Source organism: Garra rufa, chromosome 12 (genome assembly GCF_049309525.1).
Source record: "Garra rufa chromosome 12, GarRuf1.0, whole genome shotgun sequence".
NCBI classification, from domain to species: domain Eukaryota; kingdom Metazoa; phylum Chordata; class Actinopteri; order Cypriniformes; family Cyprinidae; genus Garra; species Garra rufa.
Window position 1 is genome coordinate 29451925 of NC_133372.1, and position 23111 is coordinate 29475035.

Below are 23111 nucleotides of genomic sequence, written 5' to 3' on the forward strand. Positions count from 1 at the left end.
TACATTTTGAAAACAGTTGCGCTGCTCAGTATTTTTGTGCAAACCATGATTCTTTTCCCCCAGAATTTTAAAGGAACACTCCACTTTTTTTGGAAATAGGCTCATTCTCCAACTCCCCCCGAGTTAGTAAGTTAAGTTTTACCGTTTTGAAATCCATTCAGCCGTTTTCCTGTTCTGGCGATAACACTTTTAGCATAGCTTAGCATAGATCATTGAATCCTATGAGGCCAGTAGCATCACATTCAAAAATGACCAATGAGTTTCGATATTTGTCCTATTTAAAACTTGACTCTTCTGTAGCTATATCGTGTACTAATATCTGCGGAAAATGTAAAGCTGCGATTTTCTAGGCCAATAAGATTAGGAACTACACTCCCATTCCGGCGTAATAGTCAAGGAAGTTTGCTGCCGTAATATGGACGCAGCAGGCGCAGTAATATCACGCAACGCCTGAAATTGGTTCCCAGCTAGGTTAGCATTTCCGCATGTGCTGCGTGATATTATTGTGCCTGCTTCGGCCATGTTACGGCAGCAAACTTCCTTGACTATTACGCCGGAATGGGAGTGTAGTTCCTAATCTTATCGGCCTAGAAAATCGCAGCTTTACATTTTACGCAGATATTAGTACACGATATAACTACAGAAGAGTCAAGTTTTAAATAGGACAAATATCAAAACTTGTTGGTCATTTTTGAACGCGATGCTATATTGGTCTCATAGGATTCAATGATCTATGCTAAGCTATGCTAAAAGTGATATCGCCAGAACAAGAGAACGGCTGAATGGATTTCAAAATGGTAAAACTCAACTTACTAACTCGGGGGGAACTGGAGAATGAGCCTATTTCCAAAAAAAGTGGAGTGTTCCTTTAAGTAACTTGAAATATAAATATTTTTCACATTATAAATGTATTTACTGTCCCTTTTGATCAGTTCGAGTCTTTGCTAAATAAATGTATTCATGTATTAGTAAAAAAAAATGTAAACATTTTAAAGCTATGTAAGCTTCCGCCTGACGCAAATCCTAAATACATAGAAGAATCTTTATGATTATAAATCTGTCCACAATCTCACCTTCTCAAGCATCTTCTGCCACACTTGTCTCCACAGTATAATAACAATAATGGCCACTAGAATGAAAATGATGGCAACCAGGCAGCCAATCAGGATCCGGGTGTTGCTATCATCTACTTTGTGGGTGGGGTCATCCCCTAAGAAGGGGATAAAGAGAAAGACAACCTGTTGATGAAATTACACTCCAGAATACGTGAGAAACTGCTGGTTCTCAACATATGACTAATTCAAAAACAGTAGGAAATCTGACCTGGCTGATTGCTAATGGGAGGACCAGTTTTGGGGGGAACCAGTGTTGTGTTATACATGGCAGTATCTGAAATGAGTGCGTTTAACCATTCATTATATGACAATTATGCCATTATGAAACAATTTGAACAGAGTCTATGTTTTTGCTTGGCCATTTACTAACCTGACTGGAAGGTGATTTCACTAAACATCATCCAGATGTCAGCAAAGTAGTACTGGCACTTTATAGCACTGGCCATGTGATTGTAGAGTGAGACGGTGACAAAGCGAGCACTGGGATTGACATCGTCCATCACAGGGCTGAAGGATATGGGTGTGGCTTCCCAGTCCAACTCTGAGCGAAAGTAACACACCACCTTCTGAAACGTCTTCACTCTTTGGGAGAACATGTTGTTGCAGTGCACCTGAATCATGTGGGATTAAATGGGACAGAGAATACAAAGCATTATGCTGAGTGTAAAATAAGGAGAGATTTAAATCACTCAAAAGTCTTCAAACGCTTAATCACTGTAGTTCCAGCAATTAGAATGCACACCCATAAACTGGCTTTCCAACTAAGTTTATGTAATTGAAAAGAAGAGAATTATCAGTGTAGGACATGAGAGACATTTCTACCTTCATGGTGGTGAAGTTGCGGGTGCGGTCAAACTCAAACATGATCTCAACATATCCGTTAGAGAAGCTCTCGTTGGTCCAGCCGACATAGTCATAACCAGGCCATACATTGTAGACGTGACTGTGTGTGAAATCATCAAGGCCACACATGCCATCCGTCAGTTGTCCGAGTCCCTCTGTCATACTACAGGAGAAAAATAAGCCAGAATACATATTTTTGATTGAAATTAATACTTTTATTTAGCAAGGATGCATTAATTGATCAAAAGTGACAATAGATGATCAAAAATACAGATAAAAAGTAATATTATGAACTAAATATTATTGCAATTTAAAATCACAGTTTTCTATTTTAATATACTTTAAAATATAATTTATTTCTGTGATGCAAAGCTGAATTTTTAGCATCAAGTCAGTAAGATTTTTAATGTTTTTTTTAAAGAAGGCTTTTCTGCGCATCAAGGCTGCGTTTATTTGATTAAAAATACAGAAAAAAACTGTAATATTGTGAAATACTATTGCAATTCAAAATAGTGGTTTTCTATTTGAATATTTTATAAAAAATGTATTACTGTGATGCAAAGCTGAATTTTCAGCATCATTACGCCAGTCTTCGGTGTCACATGATCCTTCAAAAATCATTCTAATATGCTGATTTATTATCAATATTGGAAACAGGATTCTTTGATGAATAAAAAGTTTAAAATAACAGCATTTATTCAAAATAAAAATATTTTCTAACAATATAACTCACTTTTTTTTAAATCAATTTAACACATCCTTGCTAAATAAAAACATTAGTTTCTTTCAAAAAAAAGAAAAAAAAATATTTCCTGACCCCAAACTATGAACGGTAGTGTATATTGTTGCAAAAGATTTTTATTTAAATAAATGCTGATGTTTTATTCATCAAAGAATCCTTAAAGTATTACAAGTAATATTAAGCAGCACAACTGTTTCCAACATTGATAATAAATCAGCATATTAAAATGATGTCTTAAGAATCATGTGACACTGAAGACTAGAGTAATGATGCTGAAAATTCAGCCTTGCATCACAGTAATACATTCTATTTTAAAGTATATTAAAATAGAAAACCACTATTTTGAATTGCAGTAATATTTACAGTATTACTGTTTTTTTCCTGTATTTTTAATCAAGTGCAGCCTTGATGAGCAGAAAAGCCTTCTTTAAAAAACATAAACTTGAACGGCAGTTTATATGTTGCTACTTTTTGTTGTATTTTATTAATAAAAGTAAATAAATACTAGTTAATGATTATTTTTATGATAAGTCTGTCACAGAGCGCATTAATACTTTTAATTTGTGTTGTTTATAACATACCACCGCTAGATGGAGCCACTATATAAGCGTTTATCTTAATTTCTCCCAGCAGGCAATGACACAGGTCTCTCTTGAGATAGTTTAACGACTATGAATGTGTGGATTTTTACTTTGCGGTTTTCTGCCAGCTCTGTCAAGAAGGTAAACACGCTTTGCACTGTGTCATGGAAGGTATTGTTCAGGAAGCAGTGAGTCAAGTTCTCCTGTGAATATTGTTAAACCACTGTGACTCTCTCTGGTCTTGGCGCCTGTCGTCATAGCAACAAGTCAATAACAGACTGGCTATAGTTAGCCTGTCCATATTGTGCAACTGATCTGGGATCAATTTTTTCAAGTGCCAGGCATCAGGAAAACAGGTCACTTCAAACTATTAAAATGATCAGTCATCACTGGAGATATATTGACATTTAGTCATAGATTTAACACTGTACATCATATTTTGTAGATGTAAAATAAGACTATTTTATGTCAAAGGTAAATTACTACACACTGGTGTACTGGTGTATCCTGTATCTTGGCCATTTATTGAAGTGTACTGACCTGTAACTCATGGCTCCATCATATACTGAGTCATTGAGATAAATATGCTGTCCATTGAGAGTCATCCGCTGGCCAAGTGGAGAATTATATGAAACCAAGCCATCTAGAAACAGACACAGGAGAACACTGTCAATTTTTTTGTCAAGTGTCCTCTAATGGAAATGTTAGAGGAGGTTCTGCTGTGTGACATAATGCTGATTCATCCCACCGAAGGATGTAAAGTTGTCACTACAAAATGATAAAATACTCACCTGCATTTACAATTTCCATAACAGCATTTAACATATCACTGCAATATTTTTCAAACGTCACAGAGAGAGAATTTGAAGGGGGTTGTGAAGACGATGTCTTCCTCATTATCATATAATTCAATGTAGTAAATAAAAAGGTTGCGGGACAACACAATGTTGTCATTTACCTGGCCTGAATATAAGCCTGTAAGCAAAATATTAATAAAATAATTAAAAGTTAAAATATATTTTATATACAGTTGAGGTCAAAAGTTTGCATACACCTTGCAGAATCTGCAAAATGTTAATTGTTTTACCAAAATAAGAGGGATCATACAAAATACATGTTTTTTATTTAGTACACATTTCACATAAAAGACATTTCACAAGAGAAGATAATAGTTGAATCTACAGTATTTTTGTTTAGTGATAGTTGTTCATGAGTCCCTTGTTTGTCCTGAACAGTTAAACTGCCCGCTGTTCTTTAGAAAAACCCGTTCGGTCCCACAATTTATTTTGGTTTTTCAGCATTTTTGTGTATTTAAACACTGAAAATTAGGACAACTGAGGGACTCTTATGCAGCTATTACAGATGGTGATGCTCTAGAAGGAAAAATGATGCATTAAGAGCCAGGGATGTAAACTTTTGAACAGAATCAAGATATTTACATTTTTCTTATTTTGCCTAAATATAATTTTTTCATGTAGTACTGCCCTTCAGAAGCTTCAGAAGATACTTACATGTTTCCCAGAAGACAAAATAAGCTAAATTTACCCTGATTTTCAATTTAGTTGCAAAAGAGTCCCTCAGTTGTCCTCAGTGTGAAAAGATGGATCTCAAAATCATACAGTCATTGTTGGAAAGGGTTCAAATACACAAAAATGCAGAAAAACCAAAGAATTTGTGGGACCTGAAGAATTTTTCTGACGAACAGTGGGCTGTTCAGGACAAACTCACTAAAGTAAATAAAAAATAACATGCATTTTTTTATGATCCCTCTTATTTTGGTAAAATAATTAACATTTAGCAGATTCTGCAAGGTGTATGTAAACTTTTGGCCTCAACTGTATATCAATACATTAACTATAAATTAATATAACTTGTATGCGAAGGTAAAGACGATTGATTGGTCACTAAAGGTCCAACAACTATGATCTGATATGATGAATATTATAAAAGACAGTCAAAATGACCAGCGTTTATCAGCAGCTCATTTTAGATGCTGAAAGGACAACAAATGTATCTCACGCAACAACTTAATGAAGCTAAACAATGTATACTGTGTGTGTAGTGTTAAAGGGAACCCCGGCTTAAGGGCAACAGAACACGGAAAATATAAAACTTATACGATGACCACAGCTACTGAAGCGCAGGCTAATCCAAATGCCGTTCCATGGACTTTTCTGCACAAGGAGTCTAAAAGTCTGGATATCGAGTCGAAATTTGCACTGAGAAACTCCTTCAGTGGCTGCGGCATCATGACAAGTGTCAGCATGTTTACATCCTGCCAGTATGGCATCTAGCATTTCTTGCCTCTGCCGTTTGTAGGCTCTTTTAGTAGCTGTGGTCTACTAAAAGCCTCAAAGGGTAGCGCCAGTAGCTCAAGGAGTGCAACAATTTGATGTAATCAAAATAATGGCGCCTTCCTTAGTCCAAAATATGAATAAAACGATGTGGATTTTTTAAATGACGTAAATATTTATTGGGTTTTCTACTACATATTTCAGTTAAGCCATACAAGTCTTATATTCTCATTAAATTTTCAGTTCTATGTAAACATATTTTAAAATGAGTAGTAGTTTGGGTTGTGCAACATGAGTCATCAGGGTTTTTTTGTTTTGTTTTTTTTTTCCTAAGAAGAGAATAACTGTCAGAGATCATTTATGTTATATTAAGCCATTCAAGTCTTAATACCCAGGGTTTTCTTTAAGTGATTTAATTGGCCTTCAATTAAACAGCATTTATAAAAGGATAGTTCATCCAAAAATAAACCTGTATGAATTTCTTTCTACTGTGGAAGACCAAAGACAAATCTTTTGACAAAACAAAACTGATTTAAAGCATTTAACTCAACTTTAGTTCATTAGTTGTCAGACTTACCTAGCCACTCACAGCCGTACAGTTCCACACGCATACAAACGTTCATGGAATGATCGATGACGGGCATGAAGCGGACGAAACGTGCAATGATGGGCGGTTCCAAGTCCTTCAGCTTAATATCATAGGCATTCCTGTTTCCCTCAATCACCTTCACAACAGAAAAAAGTGACATACACATTGAAAAATGTATGTGGACACCTAAACAACTCACTTGTGCTTGTTAAGCAGTTAACATTACATTTCAAAATGATGTGCATTAATATAAAGTTGGTTCAGTTGCAGTTCTGGAACTCTTTTGGGAAAGCTTTGCTGGGATTTGCTCTCATTGGGCTCAGGCACAGATGTTAGACAATGAGGCCTGGCTCGCAGTTGGTGTTCCAATTAAACCCAGAAATGTTTGATTTAGTTTAGATCTGCACACCAGATCCAGTAAACCATTTCTTTCTCGACTTTGCTGTGTACAGAGGCACTCATGCTAGAACAGGAAAGTTATGTCTCATCCTAAAAAAGGATAGTCTATGGAGATTGCATTGGTGTATGCTTGATTTCATTTAGGTGAAATAGTCAAACAAGTTGATGGGTGTCCACATACTTGTGACCATGTAGTTTATGACTGCTACATCACATTTGCTACTGACATATTTTAGCTACAGCATTCAAATTTGTCTTAGGAGTTTTATGTTGTGTTCTCTGGACTAATTTGCTACCATTCAGCTTGCAAAAGAAATTTGCATAAATAAATTATATAACAAAAATTGATTCCTGTAATGACAAAAGCTAAATGATCTGAATATAATATAATATAATATAATATAATATAATATAATATAATATAATATAATATAATATAAATGTTTTTATTGTGCCAAAATACTCCAGTGTCACATAATTCTTCAGAAATCATTGTAATATGCTGATTTGGTTGTCAGGGAAAATATCAATGTTTCTACAATAAAATAAAATAAAATGAAATGAAATAAAAAAATTGTTCATAAAAAAAGTATTCATAAAAAAGATTCATGTCTTTGTTGGATTTTTCACAAGTTCACAAGAGCAGTATTTATTTTACTGTCAAATTTTTTTTACCATAAAGGAACTACTGTCTCAATTGATCAATTGAATGCATCCTTGCTAATCAAAAGTTTGAATTTCCATAAAAACTAATATAATATAATATAATATAATATAATATAATATAATATAATATAATATTAAAGTGTTATTAATAATAATGTAATAAGTGTTTTTATTGTGGAAAAAAAAAGATAAATAATTTAACTAAATTAAATTATTATTAACAAATAATTATGTTAATAAAAAATGCAATATTCTTAAATCAGACAAAAAAGGTATTATCAGTCAACCTCTATATTTTTCTTTCAGTGTTGCAGCATGTACCTCTTTGCCCTGCCTGTTGCGCCAGGAGATCCAGCGGCTGCCATCACGGCTGTATTTGATCTTGTATGTCTGGGCAAACTCATTCCCAATGCCCCCCGCGTGACGTCCCTGAGTGCCCACCAGAGTGATGAAATGCAGAGAACGCAGGTCTATCTGCAGGAACTCGTTCATATTTTCAGGTTCTCCTGCTATCTCAGGACACCACGCACCATCTCCTTCCTCACATTCCAGCCTAAGACACATAATAAATAAAAAATCATGTAATATAAAAAATACACGTAGACATCTGTTTAAGTTACAGAAATCTCTCTGGGTCTTTGGCCTCTGGGCTGCACCAAGACCTCAGTCAGGATAGACTGTAGGCCGTAATACTGAAAGTGTCTACTAATTTATTTATTTTTTTTCTCAGGAAAGACATTTCATTAGCTAGATAATCGGTATGTTGTTAAACATCACTACAATCCATTGAAAACACTGTACTTCTAACACTGAAAGACTCGTTTTCATTCTCATCAGAAATTAACTATAAAATGAGTCTAAAATGGTTCATTTTGGTGAAGGGGAATGTCTTGGGAACACTTGGGAAAATGCAGAAGTATATGCATAAGTATATAGAGGAAGCATAATTACATAATTTCAGTGAGGTCACCCATATTTCCCCAGATGTGGTTTGATCCCACCAAGATAACCTGCACTACAGTTCATGGAAAAGGCTGTCTGTGAGTGTGTGTGTGTGCGTGTGTGTGTGTGTGTGTGTGTGTGTGTGTGTGTGTGTATACCTGGTATTCATCACGTTGTGGGGACCAAATGTGCCCACAAGGATAGGAATACCAGTAGATTTTGACCTTGTGGGGACATTTCTGAGGTCCCCATGAGGAAACAGGCTTATAAATCATGCACAATGAGTTTTTTTGATGAAGTAAAAGTGTGCACAATCTCCTGTGAGGGCTAGGTTTAGGTGTAGGGTAGGTGTAGGGCAATAGAAAGTACGGTTTGTACAGTATAAAAACCATTACGCCTATGGAATGTCCCCATAAAACATGTAAACCCAACGTGTGTGTGTGTGTGTGTGTGTGTGTGTGTGTGTGTGTGTGGGCATGTTTTTGTGACATATCAGGACACAAATGTGTGTAATAACATGGGTATGACATAGGTATTACAAGGAGAGGGTGACTTATGAGGACATTGCCCATGTCCCCACTTTTCAAAAGGCTTATAAATCATACAGAATACGTTTTTTTGAGAATGTAAAGATATGCACAGTCTCCTGTGAGGGCTAGGTTTAGGTGTAGGGAAGGTGTAGGGTGATAGAAAGTACGGTTTGTACAGTATAAAAACCATTACGTCTATGGAATGTCCCCACATTTCACAAAAACAAACATGTGTGTGTGTGTGTGTGTGTGTGTGTGTGTGTGTGTGTGTGTGTGTGTGTGTGTGCTCATACCTGCCATATTTTGCTGCTGTGGAGTCAGACCACTGACTGGAGGCTGAAATATCTTCATCTAAGATTTGGCCTCTGGACATTCCTAATGGGGACCGACAAACACCTGTAAAAAAAAAAAAAAAAAAAAGTTAATCAGAATTTTATCTGACAATTCAGACTTTTTTTCTCAGAATTGTGAGATATAAACTCACAATTGCGAGTTATAAAGTCAGAAATGTGAGATATTCTGACTTTTCTCAGAAATGTGTGAAATAAACAATTGTGAAAAATAAAGTCAGAACTGTAAGATAAAAATGAGAGTGAGATTCTGAGTCAGAAATGCAAAATAGACTTTTTCTTAGAATTGCATGAAATAAACTTACAATTGTGAGAAATAAAGTCAGAACTGAGAGATAAAATGAGAGTGAGATCGCAATTCTGACTTTTTTCCTTGCAAATGCGAGTTTGTACCTTGCAATTCTGATTTTTTCTTCGAAATTTGTGAATTTATATCTTGCAATTTGGACTTTTTTCACAAAATTCTGGCTTTTTTTTTAATTGTGAGATATAAACTCACAATTGCAAGTTATAAAGTCAGAAATGTGAGATATTCTGACTTTTTTCTCAGAATTGTGTGAAATAAACACAATTGTGAAAAATAAAGTCAGAACTGTAAGATAAAAATGAGCAATTCTGACTTTCTTTCAAAAGCGAGTTTATGTCTTGCAATTCTGATTTTTTTTTTCATGTAATTCTGACTTTTTTCCTCAGAAATGTAAGATATAAACACACAGTTGCAAATGATAAAGTCAGAAATGTGAGATATTCTGAGTTTTTACCTCAGAATGGTGCGAAATAAACTCACAATTGCAAGAAGTCAGAACTGTGAGAGAGAAAATGTGCAATTATAATTTTTTTTTTCTCGCAGTTCTGACTTTTTACAAGCAATTCTAACTTTTTTTCTGAATTAATTTCTGGGAACTTGTAATTGCGAGTTATAGAGTCCAATTTTGAGGGGAAAAAGACTGATATGTTCTCAGAATTGCTCATTTATATCTCACAATTCTGACTTAATAATTTACAATTGCGAGTTATAAACTCACAATTCCGAGAAAAAAATCTGATTGTCTTACAATTCTGACTTTATAACTCGCGATTGAGAGCTTATTACATGCAGTTCTGACTTGCAATTGCAAGTTTATATCTTACAATTGTAAAAAAAAAAAGTCAGAAGTGCAAGATGTAAACTCGCAATTGTGAAAAAAAAAAAGTCAGAATTGTGAGATAAAGTCACAATTAACTTTTTAAATTTTTTTTTTTTAAGTGATGGAAACGGGGCTTCCATACAAAAATACACAACACAATGCAAAATGTTTGGCTAAGGTATAAGATTTATATTTATAATTTATATGAGATGAATATTGCTTTTTATATTTTATCATTATACATTAAAAAGGATAAAATATACATAAATAAATTTCTTTGTGTTAATTACATGAAACAGTATATAAAACATGTCTACATGCTTTTTATTACTGCACTTTACATTTTACTTCTTGAATTAAATATTTTGAATTTACAGTACCTGGCAACAGTGTCTGAAAAAGTTTTAAGCCAGTGAAAATAAGATTCACATTTTAAGATTTTAAATCTAAAGGTAGGCAAGAGTAAATTAAGTAGATTTTTTAAACATCAAAAAATTGACTGATTTATAGTCAGATTTGGTCTGTGAGAGGGGATAGGTCTTGAAGAACTCTTGAGTACACATAAGAATGTAGGGCTTTAGACCACCATACCACCCGCTGATGAATGGTACAATTTATCCATTTGATTGAACAGTATATTTTAGAAACATTATTTTATATTTTGACTGCAATATCACACAATCCTGTCAGAGCACGAGAGGATATTTATATAAACTCTCTTAATCTCTTGTAATATCACTTTTTCTTTGAGTGTCAGTGTGAAGATCCGGATATGTAAAAAAAAAACGTGTACAAGGACACTCCTATTCCAAGTGGCCCCTCCATTTCAACAAAATAGCCTTTGTGATCCTGCCAGCAATAGCAAGGATAGTGGTGAAGGACTTTTTGTCTCTCTTTTCATTTTTTTTTTCAGTCTCTCCTCCAAATGTTTGCTTAAAAGTCAAGATGGGGGAAACCTCAGAGGCTTGGTTTTGGCAATGACAAGCTGATATAATCCAAAACGAGCTGAATCCCCCAACAAAAAGCTCTTCCAGATGTAACAGAACGGCATCCTCCTCCCCCATCACTCACTCTCTCTCTCTGGCTGTTTCCTTAACACACATATGTACTCATGCTTAAATATAGACATGTATTTCTAAAAGCTAAGACTAGGCAATATATATTAAATACTTACAATTTATTCACACTGATTTTTCAGGTAATATAAAATTATGCAGTTTTACTATATTAAATGGTAACATGGTACAAAAAAAGGCACTTTTCATGTATTAATGTTCATTTTAAAAGTTAAAAATCTGACTTTTTCCGTGTTTAAGTGCTATAATCGGGTCCCCGGTGTATCTACCAACCCAGAAAACGTATGAAAGGACAACCCAGTACATTTTTTGGATGAGCCTTTTTCTGCAAGCATGTAAAAAAACGAGCTGCTCAGATTTCGCTCCCCCGTGACGTAGGAAGGGGATCATATTATAATACTACCACCCCCTAATCTGCACATTTTCACTTATGGTGCCGCCATTTTGTTTTCGCAAGTGACAATGGTGTACTAGTTCTAACACCATGGCAAATGTTTGAGCAAAGCGTGCTAACTGTTCTGTCGTTGGCTGCACAGACGAGCACAGAACACCTGAGTCCCAGCCTCAGAGGAGACAAGAAGGCAGTGGATTTATTGATTTATTTACTGTATATTATGCTGCTGCCACACAGATCTAATATATACATGCAATTTCTTTCCCTTCTGTTTAGCTTCACAGACATAACTGAATGTTTTTAACTTAAATGTGTTTTTAACTTAAATGTGTGTATTTGACAGTTTAATCGCAATAAGACATGAAAGAGAACTTTGTTTAGTACTCACATGCCGTATGACAGCCGCTTTCTGTGCACGTTCATAAAACTGTATATCAGAAGTTTAAACTAATACGGCTTTAAAACGCAAGATTTCAGTGCGATAGGCACAATAATCAAAAACAAACAGATGTTTTTGAGAGCATTTGAGCTGCAAAGGCACAGTCTTATTCTGGAAAAGATAATTTGCATTTAAAGAGTCATGCAAGCAAACAGCATGTTTCTGCTTCCACTCACAATGAGCATTTTCAAAATATTATAATAAATGATCTGTAGGGTATTTCTCACCTGAGACTTATATTACATATTGTAAAGATTGGCATAATAGGTCTCCTAGTTAAAAACAGCATAGAAAACTTGATTATTTTAACTAGAGTTGTACTGTATTACCCTGGAAATCCAGAGGTCTCGCGAGAGCACAATTTGAATTGTCTCTGCAAGACACTCTGGCATCGAGCAATGATGCATGTTACTGCATTACGTAAGCAGTTCTGGGAACCAATCAAATCGGTGTATCTGATGTAGGCGGGCCAGAGACGAGCTAAGCTGATGACGACAGCGCTGCGACGTCCGGAGTCATTTGGTAAACAAAGATGGCTATAGATGAACACCAGTTGTTTGAAACGGCTTTGGCCGCTACAATGAACGAGTTAGACTTGGCTTTTCATATAAAAGAGGGACAGAAAAAGGACGTTTTTGCTGTTTTGCCGACTGGATACGGCAAGGGTTGAATTTATCAGTTAGCTCCGCTGGTAGTTAAGCGTATGGGGCGACCACGAAGAGGAACAGATCCGAAGCGGGCAATGCCAGATAGCATTCGGCAGATAAATGGCGATAAATGTTATCGAACAAGGTCTACCGGGACAACCTGATCGGGATTGTGGTGGATGAGGTCCATCTCATTTACAAATGGTAAGAGTCACTTGGTAAACTTACTGTAACAAAAAACGGAACTATTCAATAGGAATATAGTAGCCTAACTTGAACAGGACGATATGTCTCGCTGCTGAATGAAAAGCTAGCGTCCATCCACATATTAGTTGATAGTTAATGAATACTTTGATCGGACCTAATTGTTTTATGAGGTTGATTCGGCTATCGTAATTAATAGTTATTAATCTTGTCACATTGTTTATGTCATAACATTGAAATCCACTATTATATGTTCACCGTCGCTCTGGATACGTCACACCGTGTATTGTTGTGATTGGTCGTGGCGTTATCCAATTGCTTGCAGTGAGAGTTTCAAATGCACGCTTGGTGCCGCCCCTCGAGTTAGGCCCTTTTCATTGCTCGATGCCAGACCCTTAATCTTAATAGATTAGGGTCTGGATTTTTCCAGGCTGGTACTGTATCTTAACAATGTATGATTTTGAGATCCATCTTTTCACACCGAGGACAACTGAGGGACTCATATGAAACTATTACCAAAGGTTCAAACGCTTACTGATGCTTCAGAAGGAAACACGATGCGTTAAAAGCTAGGGGGGTAAAAACTTTTGGAATTTGAATATCAGGGTAAATTGAACTGAACTTGAATTTTGTCTTCTGGAAAACATGTAAGTATCTTCTGTAGCTTCTGAAGGGCATTACTAAATGACAAAAAAATATATATTTAGGCAAAATAAGATAAAAATGTACACATCTTCTTTCAGTTCAAAAGTTTACCCCCCTGGCTCTTAATGCATCGTTTTTCCTTCTGTAGCATAATGGAGTGTTTGAACCTTGAATAGTTGCATATGAGTCCCTCAGTTGTCCTCAGTGTAAAAAGATGAATCTCAAAAGCATACAGTCATTGGGTTCATATACACAAAAATGCTGAAAACCATTTTTCAGAAGAACAGCAGGCAGTTTAACTGTTCAGGACAAACAAGGGACTCATAAACAACTAAACTAAACTAAACAACTAAAATTAACATTTTGCAGATTCTGCAAGGTGTACGTAAACATTTGATCTTAACTGTATAATCTACAATAGAAATGACAATTTTCAAAGTAATATTAAATGGTAACATTCAGCCACAAAGTGAGAAAATGTATGTGCTTTTGTAATTCAGAGTAGAGTTGTCATAGCTTTGTGAACGCAGGCAAAGCAGTGTTAGACAATTGACACAAGAGTGTCACATAGATAAAATGTCTTGCGAACGCCCAGTACTATTCGGCTGCAGACACAGGGCCAGCTATGTCTTTTGACAAATGGTCTCACAAAGCCACAATAAAAAAGCAGTCTGATATTTGATTTTGTCTTTATAAAAATAACTCACATAATACGCAAATATAAACATACACTCAATGATAAAATCAACAAACTGACTTTGTGGTGAATACTAAATAATAGTTGAATAAAATGAAACTAAAGAACCAAAGGGCTTGAGCAAATTTACAGGCTCTGATCTGAAATGCAGCCCATAAGAGACGTGTGTTTACTCTGTTTTTCTCTGTTTTTTGGATGGTTACGGCCTCACTATCAGATGGAGTAAACATTCAGTTACTGAGTCTAAAAATATCCCTCACTTGAGAAAGGTGGAAAAATACTCATGTTGTGTGAAGAAACTGTGGCTTTTGGTCTTTCCTCTCTCTCTTTCTCTTATGGGCCACTCTGGTCTTGTGGAGTAATTCATTGGTCCGAGTGGCGCTTATTTCCCCCTCCTGCCAACCAGTTTTTTCCATCTTTAATCCTCGTGAATGGCACATTTGTTCCACCATGTTTGCTGTCTAACTGCAGGGTCCAAAACCGTGCACACAGACACATGTATACTAATACACACACTTTTAATCACATGTAAACTGTTAGAAGAGGCACTTGCATTTTTTCTTTTCTTTCTTTCTTTCTTTCTTACAGTAGAAAAAAGTCAGAGTCTATTACTCAAAGTGGAAAAAGCAGCGAGTAGGATGGTATAACTACAGTCTTTGGGAATTTTAAACAGAGGAAAGTTGGCAGAGGAGATCCCATAGCTACTGAGTTCGGCAACACACTTTTCCAGAAGTAGGAAAAAAATGCTGCTTTTTTTCCAGCGGAAATATGAAGGAGCAAAACTGATATTTAAAGAGGTTACAGCATCTCTCTCCTGGAAAGAACGGAAATTCACCACCTTCGAGGAAAGCAACCATTTATACAGTTTATCTGAAACACTATCATTAACTTCTCTCACTAATAACACTAAGGTCAACTAGTCGAATACCAAAACGCTCAAACTGTAAACGTGAGAAAGACTGCTGCCGTGACTTATGAGCTGCAGAAACAAATATCTGAGAAACGCACAGAGCCTCTGGAGCAAAAAAAAGGAGAAAAGTACGAAATAGAAGCTGTTTCAATATACTTTCCTGTTGTCAAAATGTCTGGTATGTACAAGCCACAGACTCCAGTCTGATTGTTGAATCCATTGTAAACAATCATGCTTGCTCTCCTGCTACATTCAATAATAAACTCAAAGCAAGGTCACATCCTCACACAGAGCTCACACGCAGTTCAATGAGGTTTGAGTGATGGACGCTATCCCGTTACATTTCACCACTCCTTTAGCATGGTGTTCTTTCCTTTCTAACCACCAGCCTGTGAAAAAAAAATTCTGAACTGAAGGTTTTTTAAGTGTCTGTGATGAGAAGTAATAATATTCAGCAGCAATTATGGGACACCATGATATATTGCTAAGGAAGTGTTGCAAAGTACTGTAGCGTATTGATCCAAACTGTAAAGCACAACAAAGCGAAAGAAAAAAAGAGACCATGGATTTCCACAATGTCATTATAAATCTGTATTTTCAGTATGAAGTTCACAGAAACCCTTTATGAGTAAATGGATCTAATTAAATTCTCAAGAACATGTTATGTATGTCAAAATAAAAAACATGCCTATTTTAGAACCGTTAAAATTACTTTTCAATTGTGACGGTATTTTCAAATTACAAAAATCTCAAAATTCTGTATTTTAATAGGAAGTGTACAGAAACCTTTATCATGAATGAACCTCATTATTTTAAAAGAAAAGTAAAATTTTGTGAAATGTAAAATAAAAATGTAAAAATATTCTCAATGATTCTTTTTACTACTGTTACAGTTGAGGTCAAAAGTTTACCCAAATAAGAGGCATCATACAAAATGCACGGTGTAGTTTTTTTAGTACTGACCTGAATAAGATATTTCACTGTTTCTTTTTTTTTTGTTTTGTTTAGTGATAGTTGTTCATCAGTCCCTTGTTTGTCCTGAACAGTTAAACTGCCCGCTATTATTCAGAAGAATCCTTCAGGTCCCACAAATTCTTTATTTTTCCAGCATTTTTGTGCATTTGAACTCCAACAATGACTGTATGATTTTGAGATCCATCTTTCCACACTGAGGACAACTGAGAGACTCATATGCAACTATTACAGAAGGTTGAAACGCTCACTGATGCTCCAGAAGGAAAAACAATTCAATAAGAGCTGGGGTGTGAAAACTTTTGAACCGAATGGAGACGTGTACATTATTCTTTTTTTTTGCCTAAATATCATATTTTTTCATTCAGTACTGCCCTTTAGAGGCTACAGAAGATACTTACATGTCTCCCAGAAGACAAAATAATTTAAATTTACCCTGATCTTCAAATTCAAAAAGGTTTCATAATATGTTTTTTTCCTTGTAGAGCAACAGTGAGTGTTTGAACCTTCTGTAATAGTTGCATATGAGTCTCTCAGTTGTCCTCAGTGCGAAAAGTTGTTTCTCAAAATCATACAGTCATTGTTGGAAATGTTTCAAATACACAAAAATGCTGGAAAACCAAAGAATTTGTGGGACCTGAAAGATTTTCAGGCAGTTTAACTTTTGAATGGGGTCATTTTTATAAATTCAACTATTATTTTCTCTTGTGGACTATATGTAAACATCTTATGTGAAATATCTTATTCAGGTCAGTACTAAATAAACAATAACATGCATTTTGTACGATCCCTCTTATTTTGGTAAAATAATTAACAATTTGCAGATTCTGAAAAGGGGGTGTAAACTTTTGACCTCAACTGCATGTCTTATGTATAAATACTTAATACATAATTGACTAACATTATTTAAATATTATGCTGTTTTTTAACATTATATGAGATTTGTTTTGCTTAATTGTCATTAAAATAATGCCTCAAATCAAAAGCACAATGGCTATAATAACAGGCTTAAATGTTCTTAAACTTTAATTTCTTCCTTCTTTTGTTTTTGGGGTAAAAATGCTTGGCAGGATCCCTTCACCCACTTCTCTCTGATACTTTCAGACCGGAAAGTAACAATTCAGAACATTCAGTCAGCAACAGAACAGCGGAGTATAATTCTGTTATTTTTGCTAGTACCACAAGCCGTCTAAAAAACTTTTAAACAATTCAGACTGCCTTCACATAAACCACACAGAGAGATTTTTAACAAAGCGTTTTACATATTCCATGTTTACTTTGAAACAAGCCAAACAGTACTTTGTAGTTCGACCAAGCAAAGCGACAATTAAACAGTCTGGATGGACTAGAGTCCTCATCTCAGATTCATTAAAACACAATATGGCTATAAAAGAAACCATTATGCATTCCTTGTTGTATTACATTGGCCTGCTTCCGAATGTATGCGTTTTAAACAATGTATTTTCAACTTGAATGTCATTAATTTGTTAAATACGGCAGGGCAAACTGACACATGATCAGTGGAAGGAAGCAATAGCAATGTCACCTTGGATAACCAAATTCATCTGCTTTATAAGAAACACAGCCCAATATAGTACAAGAGCACAGTGTGGTTTTCATCCTGGGGGATCCCAGAAGAGAACTGCCTCTAGCCATGGTGGTATTAGCTGCTTTCCAGACTTATGCTTTAGTCTCTACTGTACGGCTGCTCACCATGAGCTGGCTTCTGGTTTCCTTGTAAAATATAATTGAACCTCACATTGACATCACACTTTCCTCCCCACAAACCACCCATGCTAGAGAGAGAAAGCTCAAGTTGAAAGACACAGATAAAAGAGAAGAATCCATGAGAACCAGAATGGAATCTGGGCATCTTCCAGACCCTATTCAGACCGATCACAAATACAATGCTGCCAGTTTAAAAGCTAGTCAAAAAATAACAATGCAACTTGAAGCACTCTGACTTTTAGAAAAACCTAAATTCATGGACAATAAAATCGGAGATTGTGACCACATGCTGTGTGTGACACCACAACAACTGATTTCCATAGTGACTTGTCTCATAAATTTTCAAACACAGTTTGAGTAAATTTATGTTGCCAATGTCCACACCACTGTAGTTGTTCAATTAATATTGTAGACTAGTAGTTAAACATTTGGGCTCAAGATCCTACAAACTCTGAAACCCATAAGCTACTGTTGCCATTAAACTCCACATTGCTGTTACATTTTACATTTACATTACATTTATTCATTTAGCAGACGCTTTTATCCAAAGCGACTTACAATTGGGAATACAACAAATAATTCATCCTAAGGAGGGAGATCGACATAGGAAGTGCTCAAAAGTACCATATGTCAGGCGTTGTCAGATGAGTACGGGCTAGAAAGGGAAGATCAGGAAAGAGAGGAGAATTTTTTTTTTTTTTTTTTTTTTTTTTTTTTTTTCAGATAGTCAGATAGTGTCGAAAAAGATGGGTTTTCAGCAGTCGCTTGAAGACAGTAATGGAGTCAGCGTTTCGGATGGGGGTGGGAAGATCATTCCACCAGGCAGGGACATTGAAGGAGAATGTTTTGGAAAGTGATTTCATGCCTCTCTGTGGTGGTACAATAAGGCGTCTTTCGCTAGAGGATCTCAGACTTCTGGAGGGAGTGTAGATGCGTAGTAGTGAATGGAGGTAGGCCGGTGATGAGCCGGTGGCTGTCCTATAGGCCAGCATCAGTGTCTTGAATTTGATGCGTGCTGTAACCGGTAGCCAGTGCAGGGATATGAAGAGAGGTGTGACATGGGCCTTCTTGGGCTCATTGAAGACGAGCCGTGCTGCTGCATTCTGAATCATTTGTAGAGGCCTGATTGTACATGCTGGAAGACCAGCTAAAAGAGCATTGCAATAGTCCAGCCTGGAAATGACCAGGGCCTGGACAAGGAGTTGTGCAGCATGCTCTGTTAGGAAGGGCCTGATCTTTCTGATGTTGTGCAACGCAAACCTGCAGGATCGAGCAGTTTTAGCTATATGTTCTTTAAAAGTCAATTGGTCATCAAAGATTACACCAAGATTTCTGGCTGAAGTCGATGGGGTAATTGTTGATGAACCTAACTGGATGGAGAAGTCATGTTGTAAAGTTGGAGTGGCGGGAAAGACAAGGAGCTCAGTTTTAGCTAGATTGAGCTGAAGATGGTGTTCCTTCATCCATGCAGAGATATCCGCCAGGCAGCCAGAGATCCTTGCAGCTACTGATGGATCATCTGGTTTGAAAGAAAGATAGAGCTGTGTGTCATCAGCATAGCAATGGTAGGAGAAGCCATGTGCCTGTATGATGGGGCCCAGAGATGTAGTGTATATGGAGAAGAGGAGGGGTCCAAGAACTGATCCCTGAGGAACCCCAGTGACCAGTTGATGAGTTTTGGAAACCTCCCCTCCCCAGGCCACTCTGAAAGACCTACCAGAGAGATAGGATTTGAACCAGCGAAGTGAAGTCCCTGTGATGCCCAACGATGAGAGGGTAGACAGAAGGATCTGGTGATTTACCGTGTCAAATGCTGCAGAAAGGTCCAGTAAGATGAGTACTGATGATTTGGAATCAGCTTTTGCAATCCGCAGGGCTTCAGTGACAGACAGTAGTGCCGTCTCAGTTGAATGGCCACTCTTGAACCCTGACTGGTTAGCATCCAATAGGTTGTTCTGTGAGAGAAATAAAGATAGCTGGTTGAAGACAGCTCGTTCCAGTGTTTTTGCTATGAACGGAAGGAGAGAGACAGGTCTATAGTTGTCTATGAGTGAAGTGTTAAGTGTAGGTTTTTTGAGCAGTGGGGTTACCCGGGCCTGCTTAAATGTAGTGGGGAAAGTGCCTGTGAGAAGAGATGTGTTGATGATGTGTGTGAGCGCTGGTAGGATTGTAGGAGAGATTGCTTGGAGAAGGTGTGAGGGGATGGGGTCTAAAGGACATGTCGTCGGATGGCTGGAGAGGAGAAGTTTGGTTACTTCTGCCTCAGAAAGGGGATGGAAGGAGAAGAGGGGAGTTTCAGCCGTGGGTGTGGTCAGTTTTAGTTCCTGTATGTGTGGAGCTGAGAACTTATTACTGATAGATGTAGTTTTTTCTGTAAAAAATGTGGCAAAATCATCAGCTGTTATAGAAGTGGTGGGAGGTGGTGGAGGGGGACAGAGCAGTGAATTAAAAGTTTTGAAAAGGTTGCGTGTGTCCAGAGCATTGTTGATCTTGTTGTGGAAGTATGAAGATTTGGCAGTATGGACATGGGTAGAGAAAGATGACAGCAGAGACTGATACATACTCAAGTCAGATGGATCCTTAGATTTGTGCCATTTTCTCTCAGCTGCCCTAAGTTTGGGCCGATGTTCACGAAGAACATCGGATAGCCAAGGGTTGGAAGGAGCAGCCCGTGCTGGCCTGGAGGAGAGAGGGCATATTTCATCTAGGCAAGAAGTAAGAGTGGAACATAACGTGTCGGTTGCTGCATTAGTATCCAGAGATGTGAAGTGGGTAGGAGAGGGAAGAGAGGAGGATATTGATGAAGAAAGATGGGAGGGTGAGAGAGAGCGTAGGTTTCGTCTAAAAGTAACGGGTAGGGGGGGTGGGGGTGCACAAGTAGCAAGATGTAGGTTTAGTGTAATGAAGAAATGGTCAGAGATGTGAAGGGGTTTGACCACAATGTCGTCTGAAGTACAGTTTCGTGTGTAGATGAGATCAAGTTGGTTGCCGGATTTATGAGTGTATGCAGTGGTAGTGCGTTTTAGGTCAAATGAAGCAAGAAGTGAATGGAAGTCTGCAGCATAGGGTTTGTCCAGATGCATGTTAAAATCTCCAAAGACCAGAAGTGGGCTGCCATCTTCTGGAAAAGAGGATAGCAGCCCATCCAGCTCTTCTAAGAAGATGCCAAGTTGACTAGGAGGGCGGTAAATGACCACAACATGGAGTTTGATAGGAGATGTTATAGTGATTGTATGAGATTCAAATGAGTTATAATTGCATAGAGGAGAATGGGTTGAGTATTTCCAGTTGTTGGAAATCAGAAGTCCCGTACCCCCACCCCTTCCAGTCTGACGAGGGGTGTGAGAGAAGGAGAATTTATTAGATAGAGCAGCTGGGGTTACAGAGTCATCTGGACGTATCCAGGTCTCAGTCAAACCTAGGATGCTCAGGCCAGATTGCAAGGAAAATGCCGAAATGAAGTCTGCTTTGTTGACAGCTGATCGACAGTTCCAAAGTCCAACCGTGAAAGAGAAAGGTTCAGTGGAAGAGGTGTGTATTGGACGCAGGTTAGAGAGATTGCGTCGGCGTGTGCGTGTGATGTTGGTGCGGTGTGTAGAGAGCACCGGAATGAGTTGGAAACACATGATAGAGAAGGACAGAAAGAAGAGTGAGAAAAGGAAAGGAGTACTTAAGTGCGTTGTCGGTGTCGTTGCTCGGAGAAGTCGCGCAGGAAAAGTCGCAGTCTTTACTCTTGTCGGTCTTCACGTGAGGAGGCTGAACGCTTCCGCTGACGCTTCAGCGTCAGCTGGTATGACACCGTTAAATACACAACCAAACAAAGCTTTACTGAAACAGCTAGGGACGCCTCCTGGGCTCAGTACAGCCGCAAATGTATTGCACGCACGCAAAATGTCTCTAATCGAAACTTAGATGCAACAGACTTCGCACTTCTAATTGCTCTGGAAGGGCGCGATATGAATAACCAAAGCTTCCCTTGGCCGTCCGCTCAGTTTTGAATTTTAATAAGCACAATCAAAACTACTATTAAACGCAGAAACCACTAGCAAGGCAAATAACAGACCAACGAGTGCTTAATTAACAGCAGCTTAATGTAAATATAAACCAATACCCTAGTTAAATAAATATAAGAGTGCTTTTAACCACAGCGCAATGTAAACAGAACGAATAAATGAACGAATCCAACGACAGAGTGCTTTTAACAGCAGATCAATGTAAACAGAACGAATAAATGAACGAATCCAACGACAGAGTGCTTTTAACAGCAGATCAATGTAAACAGAACGAATAAATGAACGAATCCAACGACAGAGTGCTTTTAACAGCAGCACAAAGCAGACTGAAACGAATAAATTAATAAATTCAAACGAGTGCTTTTAACTGCAGCTCAATGTAACGTCAATGTAACATTTTTCTGTTGCTTTGGTTACAATTATCAGAATAAAAAAAAATAGATAAATATCTACCTGGATTTACTTGAGACTTGACAGCTCCCAATAGGTAAAGGAGGATAAGAAGCGGAAAAAGCATCTTCCAAAGCTGCTTCATCTCAGGCGGAGACGGGACGTTCATTCCTGGAGAATGAGACACATGGTTAAAAAAAACCCCGTATGACTTCATTTCACCACAGACATCCAGGAACTGCTCTTACATGATTTCTCCTTAATAAAACTTAAAGAGGAACCAACTGTAGAAAATAATAGTTGAATTTAGAAAAATGACCCCGTTCAAAAGTTTACATCCCCTTGATTCTTAATACTGTATTGTTACCTGAATGATCCACAGCTGTGCTTTTTTTGTTTAGTGATAGTTTTTTATGAGTCCCTTGTTTGTCCTGAACATTTAAACGGTCCACTGTTCTTCAGAAAAATCATTTAGGTCCCACAAATTTGGTTTTTCAGCATTTTTGTGTTTTTGAACTTTTTCCAACAATGACTGTATGAATTTAAGATCCATCTTTTCACACTGAGGACAACTGAGGGAGTCTTATGCAACTATTACAGAAGGTTCAAATGCTCACTTATGCTCCAGAAGGAAAAAACATGCATTAAGAACCAGGGGGTGAAAACTTTTGAACAGAATGGAGATATGTACATTTTTCTTATTTTGCCTAAATATCATATTTTTTTCATTTAGTACTGCCCTTCAGAGGCTATACTGCCCTAAAAGTAAAATGGCAGTAACTACGCCGAGTGCAGAACTGAGAAACATGACTTTAAAT

At 37.2% G+C, this 23111-nt stretch overlaps 1 protein-coding gene across 2 annotated transcripts in view; it reads right to left on the reverse strand.

Annotated features, from left to right (window-relative positions):
* Positions 1 to 23111, reverse strand: part of ddr2a (discoidin domain receptor tyrosine kinase 2a) — a 51164-nt gene that overhangs the window by 8491 nt on the left and 19562 nt on the right. For both annotated transcript variants that reach the window (XM_073852498.1, XM_073852497.1), the window contains exons 2-10: positions 22357 to 22464; positions 8995 to 9097; positions 7551 to 7782; positions 6153 to 6300; positions 3822 to 3924; positions 1938 to 2121; positions 1486 to 1726; positions 1324 to 1389; positions 1074 to 1210 (exon numbers count right to left, since the gene is read on the reverse strand). In XM_073852498.1, the coding sequence (XP_073708599.1) occupies positions 1074 to 1210; positions 1324 to 1389; positions 1486 to 1726; positions 1938 to 2121; positions 3822 to 3924; positions 6153 to 6300; positions 7551 to 7782; positions 8995 to 9097; positions 22357 to 22462 (1320 nt within the window). In that variant the 5' untranslated portion in view covers positions 22463 to 22464. The remainder of the gene's footprint in view (positions 1 to 1073; positions 1211 to 1323; positions 1390 to 1485; positions 1727 to 1937; positions 2122 to 3821; positions 3925 to 6152; positions 6301 to 7550; positions 7783 to 8994; positions 9098 to 22356; positions 22465 to 23111) is intronic.